At 37.8% G+C, this 24,062-nt stretch overlaps 1 protein-coding gene across 3 annotated transcripts in view; it reads left to right on the top strand.

Moving 5' to 3' along the window:
* Positions 1-24,062, top strand: part of Eif2ak4 (eukaryotic translation initiation factor 2 alpha kinase 4) — a 110,216-nt gene that overhangs the window by 21,265 nt on the left and 64,889 nt on the right. For 2 of the 3 annotated variants that reach the window (XR_007107016.1, XM_047539121.1), the window contains exons 4-11: positions 1,075-1,227; positions 3,646-3,726; positions 5,487-5,635; positions 11,183-11,298; positions 14,947-15,104; positions 16,095-16,630; positions 21,242-21,348; positions 22,075-22,232. Coding sequence is in view for 2 of the 3 variants with exons in the window: in XM_047539121.1 (XP_047395077.1) it covers positions 1,075-1,227; positions 3,646-3,726; positions 5,487-5,635; positions 11,183-11,298; positions 14,947-15,104; positions 16,095-16,630; positions 21,242-21,348; positions 22,075-22,232 (1,458 nt within the window). In the remaining variant the exon portion in view is untranslated. The remainder of the gene's footprint in view (positions 1-1,074; positions 1,228-3,645; positions 3,727-5,486; positions 5,636-11,182; positions 11,299-14,946; positions 15,105-16,094; positions 16,631-21,241; positions 21,349-22,074; positions 22,233-24,062) is intronic. The other variant, XM_047539122.1, reaches the window with a different exon arrangement.

Here is a 24,062-nt window from a genome sequence, read left to right as displayed (position 1 = left end):
TGATCCATTACAAGCAGGAAGATAGTGAACCCTTTAAATATTTGCCTCTGAGTGCAGCCATCTGGAAAGCAGTGTGGAGATTCCTTAGAAAACTTGGAATGGAACCACCATTTGACCCAGCTATCCCACTCCTTGGCCTATACCCAAAGGACTTAAAATCAGCATACTACAGAGATACAGCCACATCAATGTTCATAGCTGCTCAATTCACAATAGCCAGATTGTGGAACCAACCTAGATGTCCTTCAATTGATGAATGGATAAAGAAAATGTGGTATATATATACAATGGAATATTTACTCAGCCATAAAGAATGATAAAATTATGGCATTTGCAGGCAAATGGATGGAGAATATCATGCTAAGTGAGATAAGCCAATCTCAAAAAACCAAAGGACGAATGATCTCGCTGATAAGTGGATGATGACACATAATGGGGGGTGGGAGGGGTTAGTGTTGGGGTTAGAGTTAGGGTTAGGGAGGTGGGCAAGAATGGAGGAAGGAAGGACTGTATAGAGGGAAAAGAAGGGTGGGAGGAGTGGGGGGAAGGGAAAAAATAACAGAATGAATCAAACAACATTACCCTATGTAAATTTATGATTACACAAATGGTATGCCTTTACTCCATGTACAAACAGAAAAACAACATGTATCCCATTTGTTTACAATAAAAAAAAATATTTGCCTCTGTATACCCAATAGAATATCTTCAGTATGCTTTTACTTTCATGTAGTTTTAAATACATTATCTGATTTATTTGTACTGAAAAATATTTCATTGAACTTCTTATACAGAAAATGTCAATAAATTTCAGTAGGCCTACAAAAGAGAAAAGTTTTTTATCTAGTTGGTGATTGTCTTGATCACAACTCAATTCATTGAGCCCTTTTGAAGCTTGTCCTGCTGTGATCACATCAGACACCTAATTCAGAATGTGTGGTAGTGAACTGAATAACCATATCATTAGTGTGTCTCTGATTGCCAGCTTGGTTTGCTATTTGGTAGCCTGTCATTTTGGGGGACATTTTCCCCATGATTTGATCATTTGTGGATGCTTTTTGTTGACATGTTTAGGTGATGATATTTGAACTGGCTTACTATGTGCAGTCCTTTCTCAGTGAGCATAACAAGCCCCCTCCTAAGTCTTTCCATGAAGAAATGCTGGAAAGGCGGGCTCAGGAGGAGCAACAGAGGCTTTTGGAGGCCAAGCGGAAAGAGGAGCAAGAGGTAAGACCCTGTCCCCACCACTTTTGAGCACTGACCCCAGCCTGGAGGCCAGCAAGCTTCCTAGGTCTTTAGTCTGTCTCTACCTAAAAATGAATCTGTAAATTTTGCTCACTCTTTGACTCAAAAAACGTGGATTCCTGTGAGAGGAGGTCCTAAAAGTAACTGAGAAATACTCTGCATAAATTCTACCCTCAGAAACCTTAGTTCAGATCTAAAAAAGAAAAGGCTGAAAGAGGAAGGAGGCTGTTTAACTGGGTTTATTCTTGTGGTTTTCTGAGCTTGCCAAGATGTACAGAAATCCACCAAATTTGAGGCTGTTTTCCTCTTTCTTGTGAGAGACAATCTCTCATGCCCTGAGGAGTAGCAAAAGCCAGAAATGAAACTGTTTTTTGTGTTCATTAGCCATTTTTTATTTTCTTAAATCTATTTCCATGAGGTTATTAACTCACTGCTTACCTTAAAAAGTTTTTCAAGTCTAAGATGATATATGCCTCTAAATTTCCTTTTTGGATCGTGTAGAGGGAAATGAGGGGAGGGGAAGAGAAGGGCAGGGGAAAGGAAAGATGATGGAATGAGACTAACATTACCCTATGTACATATATGATTTACACGAATGGTGTGACTACTTGGTGTACAACTAGAGAAATGAAAAGTTGTACTCCATTTGTGTACAATGAGTCAAAATGCATTCTACTGTCATGTAGAACTAAATGAACAAACAATAAAAAAAAGAAAGAAGTTTTGAACCTCTACCCCAAATGATAAAGAAGATACAAGTTTTGGAGTAAACATAAAAAAATGGAAAAAAATTTTCCTTTTTGATTTTAACTCAATTTTTTTTTCTATTTAGCCCTTTGAACAATTTATTCAGAACTTATTTTGGTGCAGATTATAAAAAGGAGAGCCTGTTTATTTTTTTCCCGGATATTTTCTTAACACATTTATTGAATAATCATTCTTTATTAAGTGAGTCATAATTGCTCCTTGGTAGTTTAACTATTTATCTGTACTAGATTCTGTTGGTAAATTATCTATTTTGTTCGATCCATCTGTTTTGGTTTTTTTCCTGAGTCTTTACACACTCTAAGTTACTGTATCTGTTGAATGCTAGAATATCTTGACAAACCTGCCTATCCCTATCCATTTCATCTTCCATTATTCTTTTTTCTCAAACATTCTAACCCATCCATTTATTTATTTATTTGTTTGTTTGTTCATTTATTTATTTATTTATTTAACAGTACTGGGGATTGAACTTAGAGGTACTGTGTCACTGAACAACATCCTTGGCCCTTTACATTTTGTGACAAGGTCTTGCTAAGTTGCTAAAGCTGGCCTTGAATTTGGAATTCTCCTGCTTCATCCTCCCAAGTCTCTGGAATTACAGGCATGTGCTACCATACTGGTATTTCACCCATTTATTCTTTCAGATGAACTGTAGAATTGCTTTCTCAAAGTCAAAACAAAAGAAACCCTCTGGGATTTTGATTGAAATTGTGCTAAACTTACATATTTATCTAGGAAGAATTAACATCTTGACTATTTAGACTTCCCATCCAGAATTCCCATCTACATTTATTTTTATCTCTTGGTGAAGTGTTCTTGTTTTGTTCTTGTACCTAGTACTACTTACAGTTGCTTCTGTTGATTCTTGTGTCTAGGTGTTTTTTTTGTTTTTTTTCTGCTTCATTCTGTGCTTATGTTATCACTGTGTTTTTGTGGATTCCTCTATTTTGTTACTGATGATCTCCTATTAAATTGTGTAGTCTGGTCATCACTTAGAGTGTACAGTTTCATATTATTAGAGGATAATGGATATTTAGCTAACACGCTTGTTTTGGTATGTTACTGTAACTACCTATTAGTTTGAGGTATGTTCTTACATCTTATTGCGATTTTAGTTTCTGGTATCTTGGTACTTTTGATACTTTGGAATTTTAGGGAACTAATAAAAATGAGTGGATATCAAAGTACCACTTTTCATACCAAAAGACTTATGGAAAATGCAGGTGTGATACCTGGGCCATCATCACCCAGACCCAGGTGTTGAGCCCCAGACCCTAGGCAGAGACGCTATAGTTCTTATACCCTGCAGATAGGTGGATATCAGAGGAGGGGAGATGGGAGAATTCAGCAGTGTTGCCATAGTAAAAGTCCCTCTACATGAAGATGAAAAGAATGGAAAATAATGTTTTCCTCACAGTCTTAAAACCTCAGCTGGGAAGCTAACTGCTTAAGATCTCAGACAAAACTGATGGACCTGCATTTTGTACTAAGGTTCTCTATATTCAGATCTCTTAGAAGAAAAGGGCTTAAGTTACATTGAAATTCAAGCCAGAAATCTATAGTTTTAGAATTGACACATATTATGTATTTATTTGAAAGATTGACATCTGATGGTGGTTTGATTTGTTTCAGAAGCGTGAAATCCTTCATGAGATTCAGAGAAGGAAAGAAGAGATCAAAGAAGAGAAAAAAAGGAAAGAAATGGCTAAGCAGGTACTCTATCAATTCTGCTATACTAAGATAATTTACATTTTGTTAAACATAAAATGTGTTTATTTCCATTGATGTTATTTTTTCCTTCCATATTTCTATAAATAGTAAAGCTTAGAAAAAAAATCCCCAAAGTTAAATTTATTGTATATTTTAGATTCTCCAAATAGGTGCCAAAATTTAAAGTTATATCAGCTGTAGATGATTTAAGCTTTTAGAATTACAGTAAAGGACAAGGAGATTGAAGCTTTGTTAATTAACCCAAACTATGTTGTTCCCTGTTGGGCAACAAGGTCTGATGTACCTCCTCAGGGCCCGCCTGAGGAAAATACGGGGCGAGCAGGATGATGAGATGATGAGTGTCAGTGGCAAAGGAAACACACCAGAGCCCGGAGGTCTGTCAGCGCACTAGGCACAGCAGGAATCTCGTTTATTGAGGAAATCACAGAGCTTTTATGTAGGGCGGAGGCTAGGCGGGAACCAATCAGCTTAAAGGTCAGCAAGGCATGGGAGGTTCAAGCAGGTGAGAGTCCCATAGGACTATATGGCAAGCATGAGCTGATCACGTTAGCGGAACTGTTGTTAACCAATCCCTGACGGTGGTCCAGTTTATCGACATGAACCTTTGAAATCACCTTTGAGGCCTTGATCTTGCTCACTCGCCAGGGAGTAAGTCAGCCTGAGTTAGTTAACGTGTCATTAGTCCCAACAGAACTGGAATTCTTAATACCTAGAAAATATTTGTTCATACTGAAGAGTGAATGGAAACAATATGCATGTATTAGAGATTTCATTCAGTGGTGGAAAAGAATGATTGGCAGAACAGGTTTAAAAGTCAGTGGTGGAAAAGGATAAAGTGCTTTTTCTTTATTTTCCCTGATTCCAGCTCAGACCCAAAAAACAAGGTATACATGTTTAGAGAAATCCAGAGAAAATTTTGCTCATTTTTTCCTTTTTTTTTTTTTTTTTTAAGTACCAGAAAAATTGAACCCAGGGATGTTTAATAAACCCACTGAGCCACAAAGTCCCCAGCTCTTTTATACTGAGACAGGGCCTGGCTAAGTTGGTGAGGCTGACCTGGAAGTTGAGATACTCTTGCTTCAGCCTCCTGAGCTGCACCATCACGCCCAGCTGCTCATTGTCTTTCTTAGGAGTATGGCATTTAACTTAAGGGACACTGGGAAGAGGTACTAATATACTAATAAGCAACACCTGGTTCCAAGCTTTCACTGTCTTACAGCCTCCCTGCAACTTTCCTCATCTCTCACTCACTTTCCTTATCTCTTAAAAACAGGATTAGTAATGCCTTCCTTTCTGTCTCATGTGATTCTTCCCATAAACAGAGGTACTGTCCTATGTGAAAGTAGAAAGCTGAGCATAAGTCTAAGATGATTTCTGTTTTCCACCAACTCTCCCATCCGGTGTCTGATCTGCCTTCCTGCCAGCCACTCTTTGCATTATCTTTGAATCCCCTCTTCTTCTGTTCATCTCCTCTTGTTCCTCTTCCTAATTTTTTATGCTTATTCTAAAATTCTAAACATTTTCATTTATAAAATTCTCTTAAAACCATAACATGAACTTCAGTTCTTTACTCAATGCATGTTTGGGCTTTAAATTTTTAAAAGTTGAGTTCAGCTTTATTATACTTGTAAGCACTCAACTTAAATAAAATTTGCATTCCATACTGAATTGATAATGTCACACCATGCTTGTCTTCCATATATGATTTACATTTAAAATAGGTTATCTTTTCTTTTTTCTAGGAACGTTTGGAAATTGCTAATTTGTCAAACCAAGACCATACCTCTAAGAAAGACCCTGGAGGACACAGAACAGTCGCTGTGCTACATGGAGGCTCTCCCGATTTTGTAGGAAATGGTAAACACCGGACAAACTCTTCAGGAAGATCTAGGTAAATCCCTGAGATTTCTGATCTGGGAGGATGAAAGCTATAGGATTAAAACAACTTGTAGGGGCTGGGATTATGGCTCAGTGGTAGGTGCTTGCCTAGCGTGTGTGAGGCACTGGGTTCAATCCTCAGCACCATATTAAAAAAATAAAATAAAGGTATTGTGTCCATTTACAACTAAAAATTTTTTAAAAATAGGCCTGTATTAAAGAAAAGCTGATGGCCATTTTAGAATGTTTGGAGGAAAACAATACAAAGTTTGGATCCAAAGTGGCTTTGGATTGGGGGATTCTAGTTCTGGAAAGTGAGAGGGAGCCAGCCACACCAAGATCAGAGGGAAAACAGCTGATGTGACTTATCTGAGGCTGGCACAGGTCTGTCGTGCTCAAAGGTCATTAAGCAGGACAATAAGGTTAGAATTAGTGGGCATAGAGAGAGTAGTTCAGGAAGGGTCAGGCAGGCAGTTCACAGAGGGCTTTGTTGACCAGGTTGGGTCAAAAAAGATGTAATGAGCAGCTTTAGAGATTTTACTCAGGACTAAATACAGAGAAAATGGTTGTTATGGTTTGGATGTGAGTGTCCCCAAAAGCTCATGTGTGGGACAATACAAGAAGGTTTAGAGGAGAAATTATTGGGTTATGAGAGTCTTAACCCAGTCAGTGATTTAATCCCCTGATGGGATTAACTGTGTGGTGACTAAAGGCGGGTAGGGCATGGCTGGAGGAAGTGGGCATGGAGGCATGTCTGTGGGGTGTTTATTTTTTATCTGGCAAGTGGAGTCTCTCTCTCTCTGCTTCCTGATCATCATGTGAGCTGCTTCCCTCTGCCCTTCTCTTCTGCCATGATGTTCTGCCTCACCTTGAGCCCCAAGGAATGGAGCTGGCTGTCTATGGACTGAGACCACTGAAACTGTGAGCTCTCAAATAAACTGTTCCTTCTCTAAAATTGTTCTGGTCAGATCTTTTAGTTATGTCAGCAAAAAAAGCTGACTAAAACATTAGTATACTGTTCTTCCTGGCCACAAATGGAGAATGGACAGTAGGGAAACTGCAGTAAAGATGTGAGTGGTTTTAGCATCTGGTTTCCCACCACTCTTCCCTCCCTCGCCTCCCAGCATCTCTCCCTTGAGCAAACTCAGCACCTTCCCATCTCAGGGCCTCTGCCTGTCACTCTGCCTAGGACATTTCACTCTATCACTTTGCATGACTACTCCTTCTAATTCACTTCTTTCTTAAAATGTGACCTCCTCAGAGAAGCCTCCCCTGAGCTGCCCTCCCTATTTGGCACCTATTGTCTGCTTCTCTATTTAATTTAATTTTTCTTTCTTTCTTTTTTCTTTTTCTTTTTTTTTTTTTTTTTGTTTGTTTGTTTTGTTTGTTTTTCTGCTGTTGTTGGTTTTGGATTTGGTTTTGTGGTGAAAGGGATGGAACCCAGGGCCTTGTGCATGTTAAGCAAGCTCTCTACCACTGAGTCACACACCCAACCCCTGTTTAATTTTTCTGCTTACCACTTACACTAGATGAAATTCTCACTCATTTGTTTGCTTTTTGTATTGGAGAATATAAAGTTTATGAGAGCAAAGACCTCATCTGTCTTCCTCAGTGCCTGGTAGATACATAGTAGGTGTTCAATAAATAACCTGATAAAGGAAAGGAGGGCACACAAGAGAAGAACAACAGAAATAAAGGGAGAGACTGTGGTTTTTGTACCCTTAGTTTCTACAACCTCTTAACCAGAGCAAGTCAGCTTTTTTTTTTTTTTATCTGTGGGATATATCAAGAATCAGTTTTGCCAGGAATGGTGGCACATACCTGCAATCCCAGCAACTCAGGGGGCTTAGGCAGGAGTATCACAAATTCGAAGTCAGTCTCAGAAATTTAGCAAGGCCCAATCAATTTACCAAGACTTGTCTCAAAATAAAAAGGGTAAAGCATCCCTCGTTCAATCCCCAATACCAGTTGTTAAACAGAGGTTTCTACTTCTTAAAGCAAGAGAGAGTTTAAAAAAAAAAAAAAATGCATTACTCTGGTGACAAGAACTTAAAGGCCTGATGCTCAGGGCCCTGGCTCTTTGACCCAGCTTTTCATTGCTGAATCTTTGTCTTTGTTGAAGAATTTTATTTTCTGTGTCCTTCAAGTTGTGAAGGATTGCCAGATTTGCTTTTTTAAAAAAATTTAGGTAAAGGTTAAATAACATAAGATTAAGCATTTTGAAGTGGACAATACAGTGTCATTGTCTTTTATAAAGTGTAGACATAATCCTCCTCAGGCCCTGCCCCTATTTCCACCATCAAACAAGATCAGGTTATCTCCTACTTTTGTTTACCCTGTTCTCAAACCAATTATGGTAACTGCTAGTTATTCATTCATTCTGAGAGGAGACAACTAAGGGTATAAGACATGAGATTTCCTCCACTCTCCCCCAAAGGTTGGGAAACCACTAACATATAGGGAATGTGGATATGGCTGAGGGAATCCTTGGTACATCTCTCCAATCCTGTGTTCCTCCAGTGCTTACTGTTTCTCAAGTTGGTTCCCTGCAGACATAGACTGAATGACTTCAAACAATATCAGGAATTCTGTTTCCTCAAAACTGCCCCGAATAATAACTAGAGTTTTCTCTAGTATCTTAGTGAATTTGGCAGGAAGTTTAGACTACCGCAGTTCCACATGTCTGAGAGTTGATTCTCCATCCCATCCCAACCTCTCATGTTGTTAGCTTTCTGTTACTGGAGCAAAATTCCTAAGATAATCATCTTATAAGGAGGAAAGGTTTAATTTGGCTCAGTTTTGGAGGTTTCAGTCTACATTGGTTTGGGGCCTATGGAAAGGCAATACATCATGGCAAGGAGCATGTGGTGGAGCAGCTCATGGCTGGGACATAAAAGGAAAGGAAGGGGCCAAGTCCCCACTGTCCCCTTCAGTGACCTGAAGACCTCCTACTGGGCCCCACCTTAAAGGTTCTACCACCTCCCAAAAGCATCTATCTGGGGACCAAGCCACAGGGACCTTTGGGGGACATCTCAGATCCAAACTGTAGCACCTCCACACTTAAATTTTGTTGGTGGAGCAATCTCTTGGATGGCAGCCAGATTCTGAACAACTGGTACTTGACAAATTGCAGCTTCTCTTTTGGCTGCTTTTTTTCTTTTTAGTTTTTTGGGTTTTTTGTTGTCTTTTGTTTTTGTTATCAGGGTCCTTTATATTTAGTTTAGCCTTCTAAAATTTTAATTATGTCAACTTCTCTATCCTTTATAAGACATGTTTAGTATTATTTGGCAATTTTGTTTTAAACATTTTTTCCTTAGTACATTGGGTACTGCTGGTTGGTAAAGCTGATAACATGGGTGATATTTCTAGTCATATGGCAAATCCCATGACCATTCCATATCCAGAATAGACCACTGATGAGGACATCAGTGTCCTTGCTTCTAAACATCGTTTGTTTGCATTAGGGCAGTGATTTCTTCTGGAACTGAGAAGCCATTTTACTTGTGGATGCATTGGGTTCCAAAATGTTGTTTTAAACCTCATTCTTGATGAGTCTTAAGTAAACAGTAGAAGCATCCAACACATACAGAACTTTTTGAGTGAAAGCCTTCTTTCCAAACTCTGTGGATGTACTTTTTAACCTCCAGAATTATTCTTGTTGTCCATCTGTCTGATGTAGCATGTGCCACATTTGTCATTTTATTGATACTTCCGCTTTTTGAATTTTCCCTTAATCCTGATTATCTTTTTTAATAACACTTCTAACACTGTGTTTGTGTGAACCAGTTATAATAGAATGGTTAGTATTCTAAAGCACCTTAAAATCAAGTATTTACACACTGTCAACTAAAGGGCATTGAGATGACCTGGACTAAAATGGATCTTGTCACCATATGTTGGAGGGGACAGAGCTGACGCAGAGGGGCTTCTGGGTAATTTATGTAGTTTAGTATATCATTCTGAACGTTTGCATTTATTCTTTTCTCTATAAATGTCAGTGTGCTCCTGTTTGCACAAATAATTTCAAAAGCAGAAATTTAAACAATTACAGTGTGTTCTTATTCCCTGATACTTAGAATATAGGGCATAAAAGTCTTATATCACAATACATAATCTTATCACTAATGTGGGGGGTGGCTGGGGAAAAGATGTATAGGATTAGAAGCAGAGAGATGGGTAATACTGGAGTATTGCTTGTGTCCAGGAGAAAAATTGAAATGACCTGAATAGGGCAGGGGAAATGGAGAGGAGAGGATGGCACTTAGGATCTGTTAGATTCAAGAAATCTAGGAGACTAAGGAGGCTTACCCATTTCTGACCATGGAGACAGAATGAATGACTATGCCACCAACATAATCAAAGAACCAAGGAGAAAATAAAATCAGGTTGAGAGTGGGTGGGAAAAAGGTAGTAGTTTTATTGACATTGCAAGTGGCATAAGGAGTAAATAAAAGGTGCAAAAAGTGAAGATAGCAAGTGTAGAAGTTTAAATATGAAGAACAGGAGTGGGTGGATGGCAAGGATTGAGGGAAGGGAGCATGAGAATGGGAGGGGCAGTTCAGCCATACAGGAGAGAAGGGCTAACCGATGGACCAAGATCTCAGAGGAGACTGCGTTGTATGAAACTGAAGACATTCCCTACAGCCGTCAACCCAAAAAGAAAGAATGGTGTTGATACTAGGTTACTTTATAGTAACAGGAACAACAGGAATTGTGGATTTCACTCCTCACTGCATCAGGTTCTTAGTGAAAATAAAAGTCAAGATCATGTGAGAGTGATCTTTCTAGAGCTGCCTCCTTGTATTTCATCAAAGCATTGCTTATGTATCCAGTAGTGACTATCAAGAACTCTCTCCCTTACTTCTTCAATGAAACCTTCTCCCTCTTTTTTTTTTTTTTTTTTTTTTTTTTTTTTCATTTTAATGTAACTTCCCAGCTATTGCTCCTCATCTAGGGGAAAAAAAAAAAGTAGGAAAATAAGAACTAAAAAGGAGAGATTGAATTTTGAGTATTTTGGAGAAGTCATGGAAGGAAATGACAAGGAATATCTACCAAAGACAAATGAGAGAATGAATAAGCATTCAATGGTTGGGACCTAATAGGAAACCAGGAATATGCAAGGGCTCTAAAACCCCCTGTTTTGGAGCTTTCTCCAGATGTATAGGTACATGGGAATGAAGAGATGTGGGATTAATCTAAATCACTAGAAATATTATTTTTCTGTACCATCTGATATTGTAACCACTAGCCACATGTCATGATTGAGTACTTATATGCAGTTGCTACACTGAATTGAATTTTTATTTAATTTAAATTTAAATAGCCACATATTGGTCAGCACAAACAAAACAGAGCTGGACTCTCTAGAGTTCATGGGGAGAAGGCAATAGTGGGAAGTGGGCGAGTTGAACAGCTTGCCCATTAGCCTCTTCACCTCCATTCCCAAGACACAGATGTTGGACTGTGAATGTGCTAAAGCAGGAGAAAACAGAGGGCTAAGAGTTTCCTGTGTTAATCTTAATTTGAAGGAAAAAAATCATTGTCTAAATTTATTTTTAAGGCGAGAACGTCAGTACTCCATATGTAGTAGTGAAGATTCTCCTGGCTCTTGTGAAATCCTATACTTTTGCATGGGTAGTCCTGATCAGCTCATGGTACACAAAGGGAGATGTATTGGTAAGTAAACTAGCTAAATTAATTTAAATTATTGTTATGACAAAAGTTAATTGTGAGGAGACAGGTGGACTAGATACTGTTGTCTATACCAGCACAGTCCAAAGAAGGCTGTCAAGCAGGCAGTTGGTCATTCCAGCTTCTATTCCTCATAACTGAAATGAGAAGTTATTCAGGTTTCCCCTAACATAAGACGGAAGTAAAACTGTGCTATTGAAAATACTATTAGAATAAATAGAATTCTAAATTCGTCATAAATGGCTGGAGTTGTGGCTCAGTGGTAGAGCAATTGCCTAGCATGTGTGAGGCCCTGGGTTTGATCTTTTGTACCACATAAAAATAAATAAATAAAATAAAGGTATTATGTCTATAACTAAAATTTTTTTTTAATTAATTGGTCATACAGATAAATTTGTCACCATAATCATCTAAACTTTTTGAAAAAAAAGTTTGAAATATTGTCAATCAGAATTTTAAATCATGTGCATCCAATGCTAATAAAATATGTGTAACACAATGGTTCTAATGCCTCTGATATTTAATGACCAAATCTCATTTTCTTAAGTTGATATCCATCTACTTGGCATTTTCCTGCTTGGCATGTTGTACCTTGCCAGGAAAGCCACTTTATTTTTTATGTCTTATTTAGTATTTTTGTCTATGAATAACTTTTTGGAGTAAAGCTGGCTCTTCAATCCAGAATTTGAACTGCTTATATTAAAATCAAGTTTTGGGGATCTACTTCCTTTGCCCTAAATGTACATTGTCTTTTCTTAGCCATATAGATATAACTACTAATTGGCATAGGACTAGCTTGTGAATTTGACAGTTAACTTTGATTTTTAATCCCAGGAATACTCTTGCCAGAATTAAAAGGTAGCCATATTATCTAAATGGAATTTTCTTTCCTTCAGAGTCTTTATGCAATTTCCCTTTAAGGAGATACAAATAAGCAAGAGAATTGCCAGGGCACAGGCAGCAGGTAGAAGGAGAAGAAACCAAATATCTGAGTAATCTATGAACTGGATACTTAACCTTCACTGACTGAAAGCAGACTGGAGAGTATAGGGTTCTGCATACATGATACTCACACAGAGCAACTATTTGGGCAAATTAACACCATGGTAGAGATGAGACTGTCCTCGATTCAGAGACTTTTCAGATTCATGAACTGACAACACAAGCTCCCTACCTTTAATAACCGGGGGAAATCAGGAAGGCAAATTAACTTGGTCTCTTATTCTCGCTGGTATTCATTAGACAGATTCACCTCAGTTAATCCCTTCATTAGGAAGCATATTTACAACTAGAGAATTTTTTATTAAATCATCAAGTAGTGAATAATTTATTTTGTTTTCTCACAATGAGTCTAGTTTTTAAAATATGCCTAAATTTCCTACAAAGTGTCTTTATGAAAGATAAACTAATTCATTTTCAATTTTCAATGAAATATTTTTATTTAAAAAAACTAATTAGTATTTGTTTTTCAATTTAAAGTTGTTGGAACTAGAGAAAACTTCCTTACATATATGAATGTAGCACTATAGAACTATCTGTATAAATGATCATTGCCAGCATATAACAGAGTTTTAGTCAGAGTTCTTTTGTTTAACATTTTCCTTTAGCTCCAGAGCAGTGTGTTCTTCTGTTCCTTTTATTATCTCCATCATGGAAAAAGTGACAAGACAGTGGCAATAATAAAAATTGTAATTTTTAAAAAAATTACACAATTTCGAAATGCCTGCTTAGTCTCAATTGGGGAAATAAATATTACAAGACAGTGCACTATACAATATACACAAATTTGATTAGGCTTGCTATAGACCACATCATCCTCCATCTCATGAATGTTTAATGTTTTGTCTCCAGTAAACTGCATAGACCCATATTTCTCAGATTGCTTCCTTTGGCTAACAATTTTTCAAACATCAGTTTTTCTCTCTTAGGCTGGGACTTTCAGAAGTTCTTATAACTAGTACAATAGATCATTTTAATTAAAATCTCTAAATTATTAGCATTTCTCTAAAGTAAGAACTACGTCTAAGATTAAGAAATCTAGGTGAGGTAGTTTAGCCATATTTCTCCAAACTACTTTTGCTAAGATTACTTTATCTTGTACATACAGATTACTTCACTTTTCATCTTTAATGACAAACATAAATATTAAGTATTCTTAAAATTTTTTTCTTCATTATGAAGAAAGAGTAGCATTATGGAAAAGTAGTATTTCTATGCTAAGAGAAAAAGAATACTACATATCAGTGGTTCTCAACTGGGGACAGTTTATTAGCCAAGGGGACATTTGGTGATATCTGCAGTTTCTTTTGTTGTTGTATGTTTGTTTTGTTGTTGCAGTGCTGGGGATGAAACCCAGGGCCTCACACATGTGAAAGGCAAATGTTCTACCATTGAGCCGTATCCCAAGCCTTGCAGATAATTTTTGATGATTAAGTCTGTGGGGACAGGGATGGGTGCTTCTGGCATCTAGTGGGTGAAGGGCAGGCACAAGACAGCCTCCTACAACGAAGTATTGTCTGGTCCAGAATCAGTAATGCCAAGGGTGCTATATATGCTATGATTTGGTAAATTAGGAAACAAAACAGAATAACCAGGCACCATGGCACATGCCTGTAATCCTAGCTACCTGAGAGGCTGAGGCAGGATGATCACAAGTTTGAGGCCAGCCTCAGCAACATGGTAAAACCCTGCTAAAAAATAAATAAATAAAAATAAAAATAAAGAATGTTTTTCCTTTTCTCCAATATTGTGGTTGACTATTGACCAGTTTTTATTTACAGAGCATATTCAAAGTTTGTTTTTAGAAAGTTATTGGTGTATTCATATTTCCAAGTTACTAAAAGCTGGTTTTACTGTGCACATTAATCTCTACACTGATGGAATAATCTTTCTCTTCCCCCACCCTCAAACCCCCCACCAGCATGTTTGATTCCCACAACCATGTTGGGAATCAAACAGCTTCAAACATGCTAGGCAAGCACTTTACCACTGAGCTAATCCCCAGCCCACTGATGAGATAATCTTTTTTTTTTTTTCATATGACGGATTGAACCCAGGGATGTTAATCCCTGAGCCACATCTCCAGCCCTTGTTAATTTTTTGAGATAAGATCTTGCAAAGTTTTTCAGGGCCTCACTAAATTACTGCTAAAGCTGGTCTTGAACTTGAGATTCTTCTGCCTTAACCTCCTGAGCCACTGAGATGATTGCCATGTACCACCACGTCTGGCTTGATGAAATAATCTTGATGGAGGTTCTCTAATTCCAAATTCTTTCTGTCATCTGAGTTGGTGTTTACCTGTATGAGGTAGGCCAGTAGCATAGCCAGCAAAGGTGAGCTGGTTAGGAAAGTAAGTGGTAAATAATATCTAGCAGAATAAAACATTATTCTCTTTATTTGATCTGGTACTAGCATCTCATTGTTAATTCTTTTTCCTTTATAAAAATTAATATTTTAGGACGCTCAATACATTGTGAAATACAAAAAGTAGTTTACAAAGCACATTACATTAAATCATATTTTTCATACTTAGCACTTGGCATCTATTATTGAATAAATATACAGCCCCTCCCTTGTTTCCCTGCATAGAAAACATTCAGTGAGATTTAATTACCTTGTCTATTTCTTGTGCAGGCAGTGATGAACAGCTTGGAAAATTAGTTTACAATGCTTTGGAAACAGCCACTGGCAGCTTTGTCCTATTGTATGAGTGGGTCCTTCAGTGGCAGAAAAAAATGGGTCCTTTTCTTACCAGTCAAGAAAGGGAGAAGATTGACAAGTGCAAAAAGCAGGTAAGTATCTACCATGGCTGACTGAGCAAAAGGCCCAATCTGAAGCAATTGGAGATGATAGAACAAAATAGCTCTGTGAGTTGGTCCAGAGTGGGTGAGTTCTGTTTAACCAAGAGAGGACTAGAGGGGACCAGCATCTTCTTCAGAGTTTTCTTAGCCCCTTTTTCCCTCTTTGAGAACTTCACAGTATGGGCAAAATTTCTGCAACTGCCTTCTTGCTCTCCTTTCTCAGCCCTTGTGACATTAACAACCATCTTTCCCAACTATTTCAAAATTGTGCTTTTTGAAATTACATCTGTCTTCTCTACTCTTTAAAAATATTGCTTCAAAGCTGAATTTGGGGGAACTGCAGATTTTTTCTTTCTTTTTTTTTATTTTTACGATATTGGGGATTGAAAGAGAATTTTAATATTAATCTAGAAACAAGTAGATAAAGCTTGGTGTTTAGAATTGTGAGTCTAATGTGTAGAAAGAAACACTGGAAACAAACACAAAACTCACATTATTTTTGGATGGTGATAATATAGGTAATTTATGGATTCTTTTTACCTTTGTATTAATTAAAAAAAATTTTTTTCAGTGCTAGGAATTGAACCCCAGGTCTTATGCATGGTAGGTAAGCACCCTATCACCAAGCTACACTACCAGTTCCTAATTTTAAAAATTTTGACAGTGATTTTATTAAAATCTAAAAAAGCTATTTTAAAAGTAATGGGCTTCTCTTTTTATTTTTTCATGGCAGCTGTATCCCAAAAGAAGTTAATTTTAAAAACAATTCACTAATATTTGTAGTATTTATACGCTAAGTTTTGAAATTAAGAGTTGCAAATTGAATTTTTTGTATCTTTAGTCCATTCAGGGAATATTTGTTCTCTGCTCATGAAAGTGTATATTCTTTCAAATACTTCACTTTGGAAGTGAAACACCTATTAATGCTGACTTACCCAATGTTATCTTCTTTTTTCTTTTTTTTTCATTTAACCTTGTTAGATTCAAGGGGCAGAAACAGAATTCAGCTCACTGGTGAAATTGAGCCATCCAAATGTAGTACGCTACTTTGCAATGAATTTCAAAGAGCAAGACAACTCTATCACCGTGGACATTTTAGTGGAGCACATCAATGGGGTCTCTCTCGCTACACACCTGAGCCACTCAGGCCCCATCCCTGTGCATCAGCTTCGCAAGTATGCAACTCAGCTCTTGTCTGGCCTTGATTATCTTCACAGCAATTCTGTGGTGCACAAGGTCTTGAGTGCATCAACTGTCTTGGTAGATGCAGAGGGTACCATCAAGATTACAGACTACAGCATTTCTAAACGCCTTGCAGACATTTGTAAGGAGGATGTGTTTGAGCAAACTCGAGTGCGTTTTAGTGACAATGCCCTGCCTTATAAAACGGGGAAGAAAGGAGATGTTTGGCGTCTTGGCCTTTTGCTGCTGTCCCTCAGCCAAGGACAGGATTGTGAAGAGTACCCCGTGATCATCCCCAGTGATTTACCAGCTGACTTTCAAGATTTCCTCAAGAAGTGAGTGTCTTTGAAATTTTCTGACTGCACTTTACTCCTGCTCTTTTGATTGTGCAGGTCAAAGGCAAGGCCTCCTATTTACAAAACAGCTTCAGGGGTGATGCTGCCTCTTGTTCTCATTCTTTTTTGTCTCATTTAGCCAAGCCTTAAGATGCAAATGACTTCCTGACTCTAACCAGACTTTTCTCAGCACCTGTGAATTACAGGTGCACATTTATTTATAAAACCAAGTTTTATCTAGTTTAAGAGAATCCTTGACTGGGAGAGGCTTTCCTTGGACCCGAAGTCTTTGTCCAGGTCCTTCAATTCAGCATTTTCTACTTTCGCTCTATCTGTTCTCAATCCAAGCCAGAGCTTAAGTTTCCTTCAGTTTCTGTTAAGTAGGAAATAAGATCCTTTCTGTCTGGATTTTTTCAGATATTCCCCTGATCTAGCTTTTTTGCAGAATTGACCTAGACTGGTTTCTTCCCTCTGACCTTTCCCTTTCTGATACTGTCTTGTTTTTTACTTTCTTTTTCCCAGTCATTTGCTTTAATTCACTTCATCTACTCTCTACATTTCTTTTCTTTTACCTTTCACATTTCTTTCCCTATTCCCATCTTTATAAATTGCCATGTGACCTGATGTATGGTGTTATTCCCTGTCACTATCTTACCTGTTACAAATAGTACTTGTTCTTGTATAGTCATGTGCCACCTAACGGGTTCTTTAAACGATATACTGCACCTATGGTAATCCCATAAGATTGTGTCATCCAAAGACATGGTTTAGCTCATGTTCATTTCTGTAAACACACTCCTATGATATTCATACAATGACAAAATCATCTGATGACATGTTTCCAGAATGTATCCCTGCTGTTAACAACATATGACCATATTTAAGTAAGATAGTTTTTATGTACCACAAAATAGAAGTTGACACAATATACATACAGTTGTAGAAAGAAACCAACTTTGATTCTATTAACCAGATGCAGACTTTATGGATCAGCACAGCCTTTATTCAGTGTTGAAACCATGTATCTGGTGGACCCACTTTCCTCTTGGAAAATGAGCCACTGGCCAAAGTGGGAGTCCGTGCTTATATAGGTTACACTGAGAGGTGACTTAATTATTGACAGCGTGTCAGTTTGGGCACTCAAGAAACAGGTTTGTGAGAATTTGAAATTTGTTTTTACTGGGCAATATTTTTACTTGGGGAAGAATGGAGAGTCTGGGGTCAGTGTTCAGTGCTTATCTTTTCCCCTTCAGGGTCCCATTGTACAGTCTCTGGAGAAGGATCAATGCTTTGGCTTCCTCCCAGAGACTGCCATTCTAGGCTTGATAGATATCTCCTTCTCGGGATTGTCCTGTCATTAGGAAAGGATGTACTGGGAAAGGATCAATGTTATCAGTGTGTTGCCTTCTTTCTCACTCCCTCTTCCCAGGCCACACTATTTTGGGGTTTGTCATTTTCAATATTTTACAGATTCTGTATTCTGTATTCTTTCCATAAAGTATATAAAAATCTTAAGATTTTAAAGAAATAATTTGTGATTCCTTTTAAATGTGATAGAACTTTTAAAAAAAAAAAACTTATTTTAATGCACCCTAACTATAAGGTTGGTTGAAATGACAAATAGGGCAATGGAGTAGCTGATGAAAAAATTAGTTTTAGTCTTCAAAATGTCACTTTGAACTTTCTGTCCTTCTTGATTGGTCAAGAGTAATTAAGTAGAAGTTGACAATAGCATTGTGTATTTTTTTTTTAAACAGAACAGGAGGGTTTAAGTAGAAGGACTTTTTCACATTTAGTAGCAGAATGATAGTCTCAGGAATAAAATTTTCCTCATTCTTATCTTACAGAAATGGCTCACAAAGATTAGTTTGAGCTGGGGAGGTAGCCTAGCATGTGTAAGGTTCTTGGTTCAATCCCCACTACCACAAAAAAGAAAAAGAAAGAGAAAAAAATCGCTCTGTACTCCATCAGTTTTTAACTTGAGAGCAGCACTGTTTCTTATTCTCTTAACTTGGTTGTCCTTCAGAATATTGTGTCTGTTCCTCTCTCTTCCAAAAGTGCTTCAATAGACTGTTTGTTTAGGAAGGAGTTGCAGGTTACTATTTTACTACCCTTGCTGTCCCAACCCAGTTAACCAAAGAAAAAAAATCATCCACAAAGAAAAGCATGGCCACATTCCATCTGTAGCTACAGTTTTACTTATTGGTTCTGGGTAGGAGCTCAGAGTCTGGAACCAGGCAACTGGGTCAGGTCTCCTACCCCTTCCTGGCTGAGGTCTGAGACACCCTCGCCCTGAGTCTGGTTGAGAGTTAACACCTGTGAAGAGCTTCAAACCCTGCCTGGCACTTGGCTGTGCTGAGTCAGTGCTAGTTCTCAACGTCCACCTGGAGAGTGAGAACTGTGGAGAAATGTGGAACTTTCCATATTTCATCCTTTTTGTTCAAAGCTGGACCTAGCATTTGCCTTTTCTCCCTATGGCTACTGTGTTGCCAATTTCATCATTTTAAGTGAGATCTTGATGGTTACAAAATCTCATTTATTTATAAGAATACAACTTATTCTGGGCAGGCTTTAAATTTTTTCTGATCCAGTTCTGCTGTCATGTCACATTCATGTCACAGGTAAGTTGGAGTTGATATACTTCAGAAACCCAACAGGGCAAGTATAGGGGTGTTCATTGCAGCTTTTATGTTTGTGTGTGTGCATGCATGCACACATATACAAACACATATATATGAAATAATTGGAAATAATCTCAATAGTAGGTGAATGTATAAATTAATTCTAATAGGTCCATGCATCTACAGAAATTAAAAACAAGATCTTTAAGTACTGGCTTAGAAAGCTCTCTAAAACACATGGTTTAAAGAAAAAAGCAAGTTAGAGAATAATATGTATAGGATCATCTTGCCCAAAAATATCAATACATTAACTGGGCACGATAGAGCACACCTGTAATCCCAGCTCCTTGGGAGGCCAAGGAAGGAGGATCACCAGATGGAGTCTAGCCTGGGCAGCTTAGTGAGACCCTGTCTCAAAGTAAAATTGAAAGGGCTCTGATGTATCCCAGTGTAGAGTGACCCTGGCTTCAATCCCCAATACCACCCCCAAAATAAAAATAATTAATTAAATATAAATATGAAAAAAAGCCAATATTATTTTGGGTGGTTGTGTGTTTATATATATAAATGCATAGAAGATGTACACCAAGAGAAGGGAAGATATGGAGAGAAGAAGGAATTTGTTAAAGACTATCATTATAAATCATGTTTTAATATTTGCAAGGAGAAGATATTTATGTTTTACTAATATAATTAAAATTAATTTTAAATTTAGGGGAACATAAAGACTCTTACACAAACTGTTTTACTTTAATCTTGTCTTTTCCAGGTGTTTTCCTACCTTGAGTGTTTTGTTTTTTAGTGTGGTGACATAAAAAATAAAATGTCGCCTTTCATGATAGTTGTCACCACTTTATCGGTTTTAAGTCAAGTTCTGGGCTTAAGTATATTGTTTATAATTAGGGTCAAGTGCTACCAAGTGGTGCCACTAGGGTCATTGTTATGAATACCAAACAGTTTAGCTTAGCAAGAACAGGGGTTCTTAGGTTTTAACTTGCATTAAAACATCCTGGTTGGCTTGTGAAAGCATTGATTATTGTCCAGATCTCCAGAGCGGCTAACTAATTCAGTCTGGGTTGAAGGAGAATTTGTATTTGTAACAAATTCCAGGGTGGTACTAAAGCTGCTGGTCAGGGACCCTACTTTGTGAACCCCTGGACAACAAGCCATAAAAGTATGGCTTGTTTGTACTCATTTAAAAATTTAAAAATCATTTTTGTTTATTACAACATTAAATGATAAACTAGTAGATTCAAAGATTGAGGATTAAGAGAAAGTATATGGTAAGCCTGGATGGTGACACAGGCCTATAATCGAGGTACTGGGGAGGCTGAGGCAGGAGGGTCATGAGTTTATGGCCAGCCTGTGCTGGGGATGTAGCTCAGTGATAGAGTGCCCCTGGGTTCAATCCCCAGCACTGGGAAGGAAGGAAGGTTGTCAGGAGAGAGAGAGAGAGGAAGGAAAAGAAGGAAGGAAGGAAGGAAGGAAGGAAAGAAAGAAGGGAGGGAGGGATTTATGGGACTTTAAAAACATATTCCTAATTGTTACCAACTCACTTCATATGTATAGGCTTCATCTGAAGTTTATCAAACTGGTCCCCAACCCCATATCAGCTGATGTGCTTTACCTTTAGGCAGCTTTATTTATGACTAAACTTTAGAAAGAATTAAGCATGGCACATTATTAAATTGTTAATGAGACAGAAAATTCATAGCCTACTTATACTACTATCTGAAAATTTAAAAAATTGTTCCATGCCTTTAAAGAACCTGCACTTTTTTTTTTTTTTTTTCAAATTCTCCACTCGCACCCAGCCTAGTGCTCGATTGTAAATTCTGCAGGGATATTTGTTAATTTATATTCACTTACATATGCATGTTGGTCCATAAGTAACATGAATTCTCTAATGCATGTTTTTTTAGAATAAACTCATAACTAAGTTGGTGTTTATTTTGTGTGTTGCTGAGATTTTCCCTTCCCTCTCACTGAGGTGCGTTTGCTTGGATGACAAGGAAAGATGGAGCCCTCAGCAGCTGTTGAAACATGGCTTTATAAATCCTCAGCCAAAAATGCCTTTAGTGGAACAAAGTCCTGAAGGTGAGTCTCTTCCCATCCTTTTTTTTTTTTTTTTTAAGTAGTATATGGACACAATGGCTTTATTTATTTTTATGTGGCCTGAGGAGCAAACCCAGTGCCCCACATGTGCTAGGCAAGCGCTGTACCACTGAGCTACAACTCCAACCCCATTACCATCCTTCTTTGATACCCTGTTTAACATTAAATTATTTTGAAAGTATTCATAAACCTAAAACCAGAAGGGGCTGCATGGATTATCTGTTATATTTGGAACTACATATACATCTGTTCATTGATAAGCAGTCCCTATGTGCATGGGATTGTTGTCCCAGCCTGATTTTTCTAGTCCCTACTGATACAGTGTCTATTGGAATAGCCTCTTTGAGTGCTTAGTTATCCTTCTTGTTTTGTTACCCTTATTACTGTATAACTAGATTTTCTTGCTGACACTTAGGTAGCAGATTAAAGAACTTCAATAGACTGAGATGGAGCAGGAGACATGGGTTGTGGTCGGGCTCTCTAATTCCATCACTTACTCTCTGCCCCAATTATCCCTGCCCATAAAACGGGCTCATTATATTTTTCTACCTAACTTAAGGAAGACAAGGTAAGGGAAAGTATACAAGGTTCACTCAGGCAAGAAGTAGTTTTTCACACCCATGGTTGGGGCCCCTTCTGCCAGTGCTCGCATCCTCGTTGGATTCTCTAGCTCTTCCTGTATTTCTAATGCCTTTATTTTTTTCTCAGATTCTGGAGGACAAGATTATGTTGAGACTGTTATTCCTAGCAGCCAACTACCCAGTGCTGCATTCTTCAGTGAGACACAGAGACAGTTTTCCCGGTATTTCATTGAGTTTGAAGAATTACAGCTTCTCGGCAAAGGAGCTTTTGGAGCAGTCATCAAGGTGTGATACATAGTTGTCCTCAATCCCTTTTAGAATTTTTTCTCTTCCACTTCTACAGACTTACAGGCTTGACTTCTATTTTGAGGGTGGGGAGGGAAGCAAATGGGACTATTTGAAACTGTGATCACCTTTACCTTCCTGAAACTAAAGTTGCCCTAGGCACATTAAGAGCATCTTTCTCCTGTCCTTGCTTGGCCAAAGCATTAACGTGAAAAACACAGTGCTTCAAGTGGGAGCCAAGATCTCTATGTAAAGAACATTTTTGTGTGCTTTGGTTCAGGAAGAAAATTGTTCTCTTTTTCTCCCATTTGCTGTTAGAGTTGCTGTAGAGAAAAGGATTCCAAAGTTAGAACAGAGATGGGATTCATACTGGGATATGGCCCCAGATGGCCTTGATGGCTTTTATTTCCCAGCTGTTACTGAGATGGAAAATTAGCAACATGTTATTAAGGTATGCTGGTGTTAGGTCTTCCTTTCTTCATTTCAGTCTCTTTGGGTGACTTATTATTACCTGCCCCTGGTAGAAAGAGGTTTCAGTTATTTTTATATAATGTAAGGGTTTGTTTGTTTGTTTTTAACTTTGGAAAACACAGATTAATATTGTATTATAAAGTACATGTCATCTTTCTCATATGAGGATTATTCACCATTAGTGGATCATGTGTCTATTTAGGGTTCTCAGAATATTATGAGGAAGCATTACTCTTATTGTAAAAGGCCTCTTACACTGAAAAAATAATTGTTCTACAGTAAAGTAATTTTCCTACAGAAAAAGAAACAATCTTATTTAAATAAGTGTCCTGATCAGAAAGATCATGGTTTTTAGAGGATTTTAACTCACACTGTCATTTTGATCAAGTACTTCAGCTTCTTTATATTTTAGATTATTGAATTAAAATATTAACAAAATTCATTTCCATTTAAGTACTTAAAAAAGATAGTAACCTCATACAACAGGGCATCTTCATATTTTTAGCCCCACCTTTCTCCCGCAGTTTCTCCCTCAGAGAGCTCACACACCTCTGTATTTCCATCTCTCAGTAGAACAGTCTGCTCAGTCAGCTAGCATTTTGTTTGCAGTTGGACCCTTTACTGTTTCCACACCTTTTCAATTTAAATAAATGAATTCCTCCCGGTTTCCAGCAAGCCCCACACCTGAGTCCGTGACTCAGCATGTACCTGGTGTATACAAAGACATAAGATTGAAGACTTCCCGTCCTTTTCAGGGCTATTGTTTTTTTCAGAGCACATTCCACATTTCAGATTGCATGCCAGGTGGCTTTACAAACTCATCTTTTGATCACAAGACATTCTTATGGGATAGACGTAATCCCCATTTTCCAGTTGAGGGAACTGAGGCTCAGAGAATTTACATATTTTGCCTGAATTCATACATATCTACTAAGAGATGAAACCAGGCAGGAAGCAGAGAGAGACAGACAGAGAGAAGCCAGGGGACAAGATATATCATCCCCAAGGTCACACCCTCAGTGACCTACTTCCACTAGCCACACCCTACCTGCCTATAGTTGTTACTCAGTACAGCAGTCCTTTGAAATCATTAATCTGTCAAACAGATTAATCCACTAATTAGGTTATAACTCATAATCTGATCCTTTCACCTCTATTCATTCCTGCATTGTCACATAAGCCTTTTGGAGGGACACCTCAAATCAAAATTGTTAACACCTAACCTCTTCCTCCTAGGCAGTACTGGTACTTCCTGATAACAAAAATACTATTTTGTAAGTAAGATAATTGAGTCTTAAGGAAATTAAATAATTTTCTCAAATTGACACAGCTTTCTAAAGCTAAGAATTAGCCATTTGC

Source organism: Sciurus carolinensis, chromosome 2 (genome assembly GCF_902686445.1).
Source record: "Sciurus carolinensis chromosome 2, mSciCar1.2, whole genome shotgun sequence".
Lineage (NCBI taxonomy): Eukaryota > Metazoa > Chordata > Mammalia > Rodentia > Sciuridae > Sciurus > Sciurus carolinensis.
The sequence above is the reverse complement of the archived record's forward strand: the minus strand, read 5'-3'. Positions and strand labels throughout refer to the sequence as shown.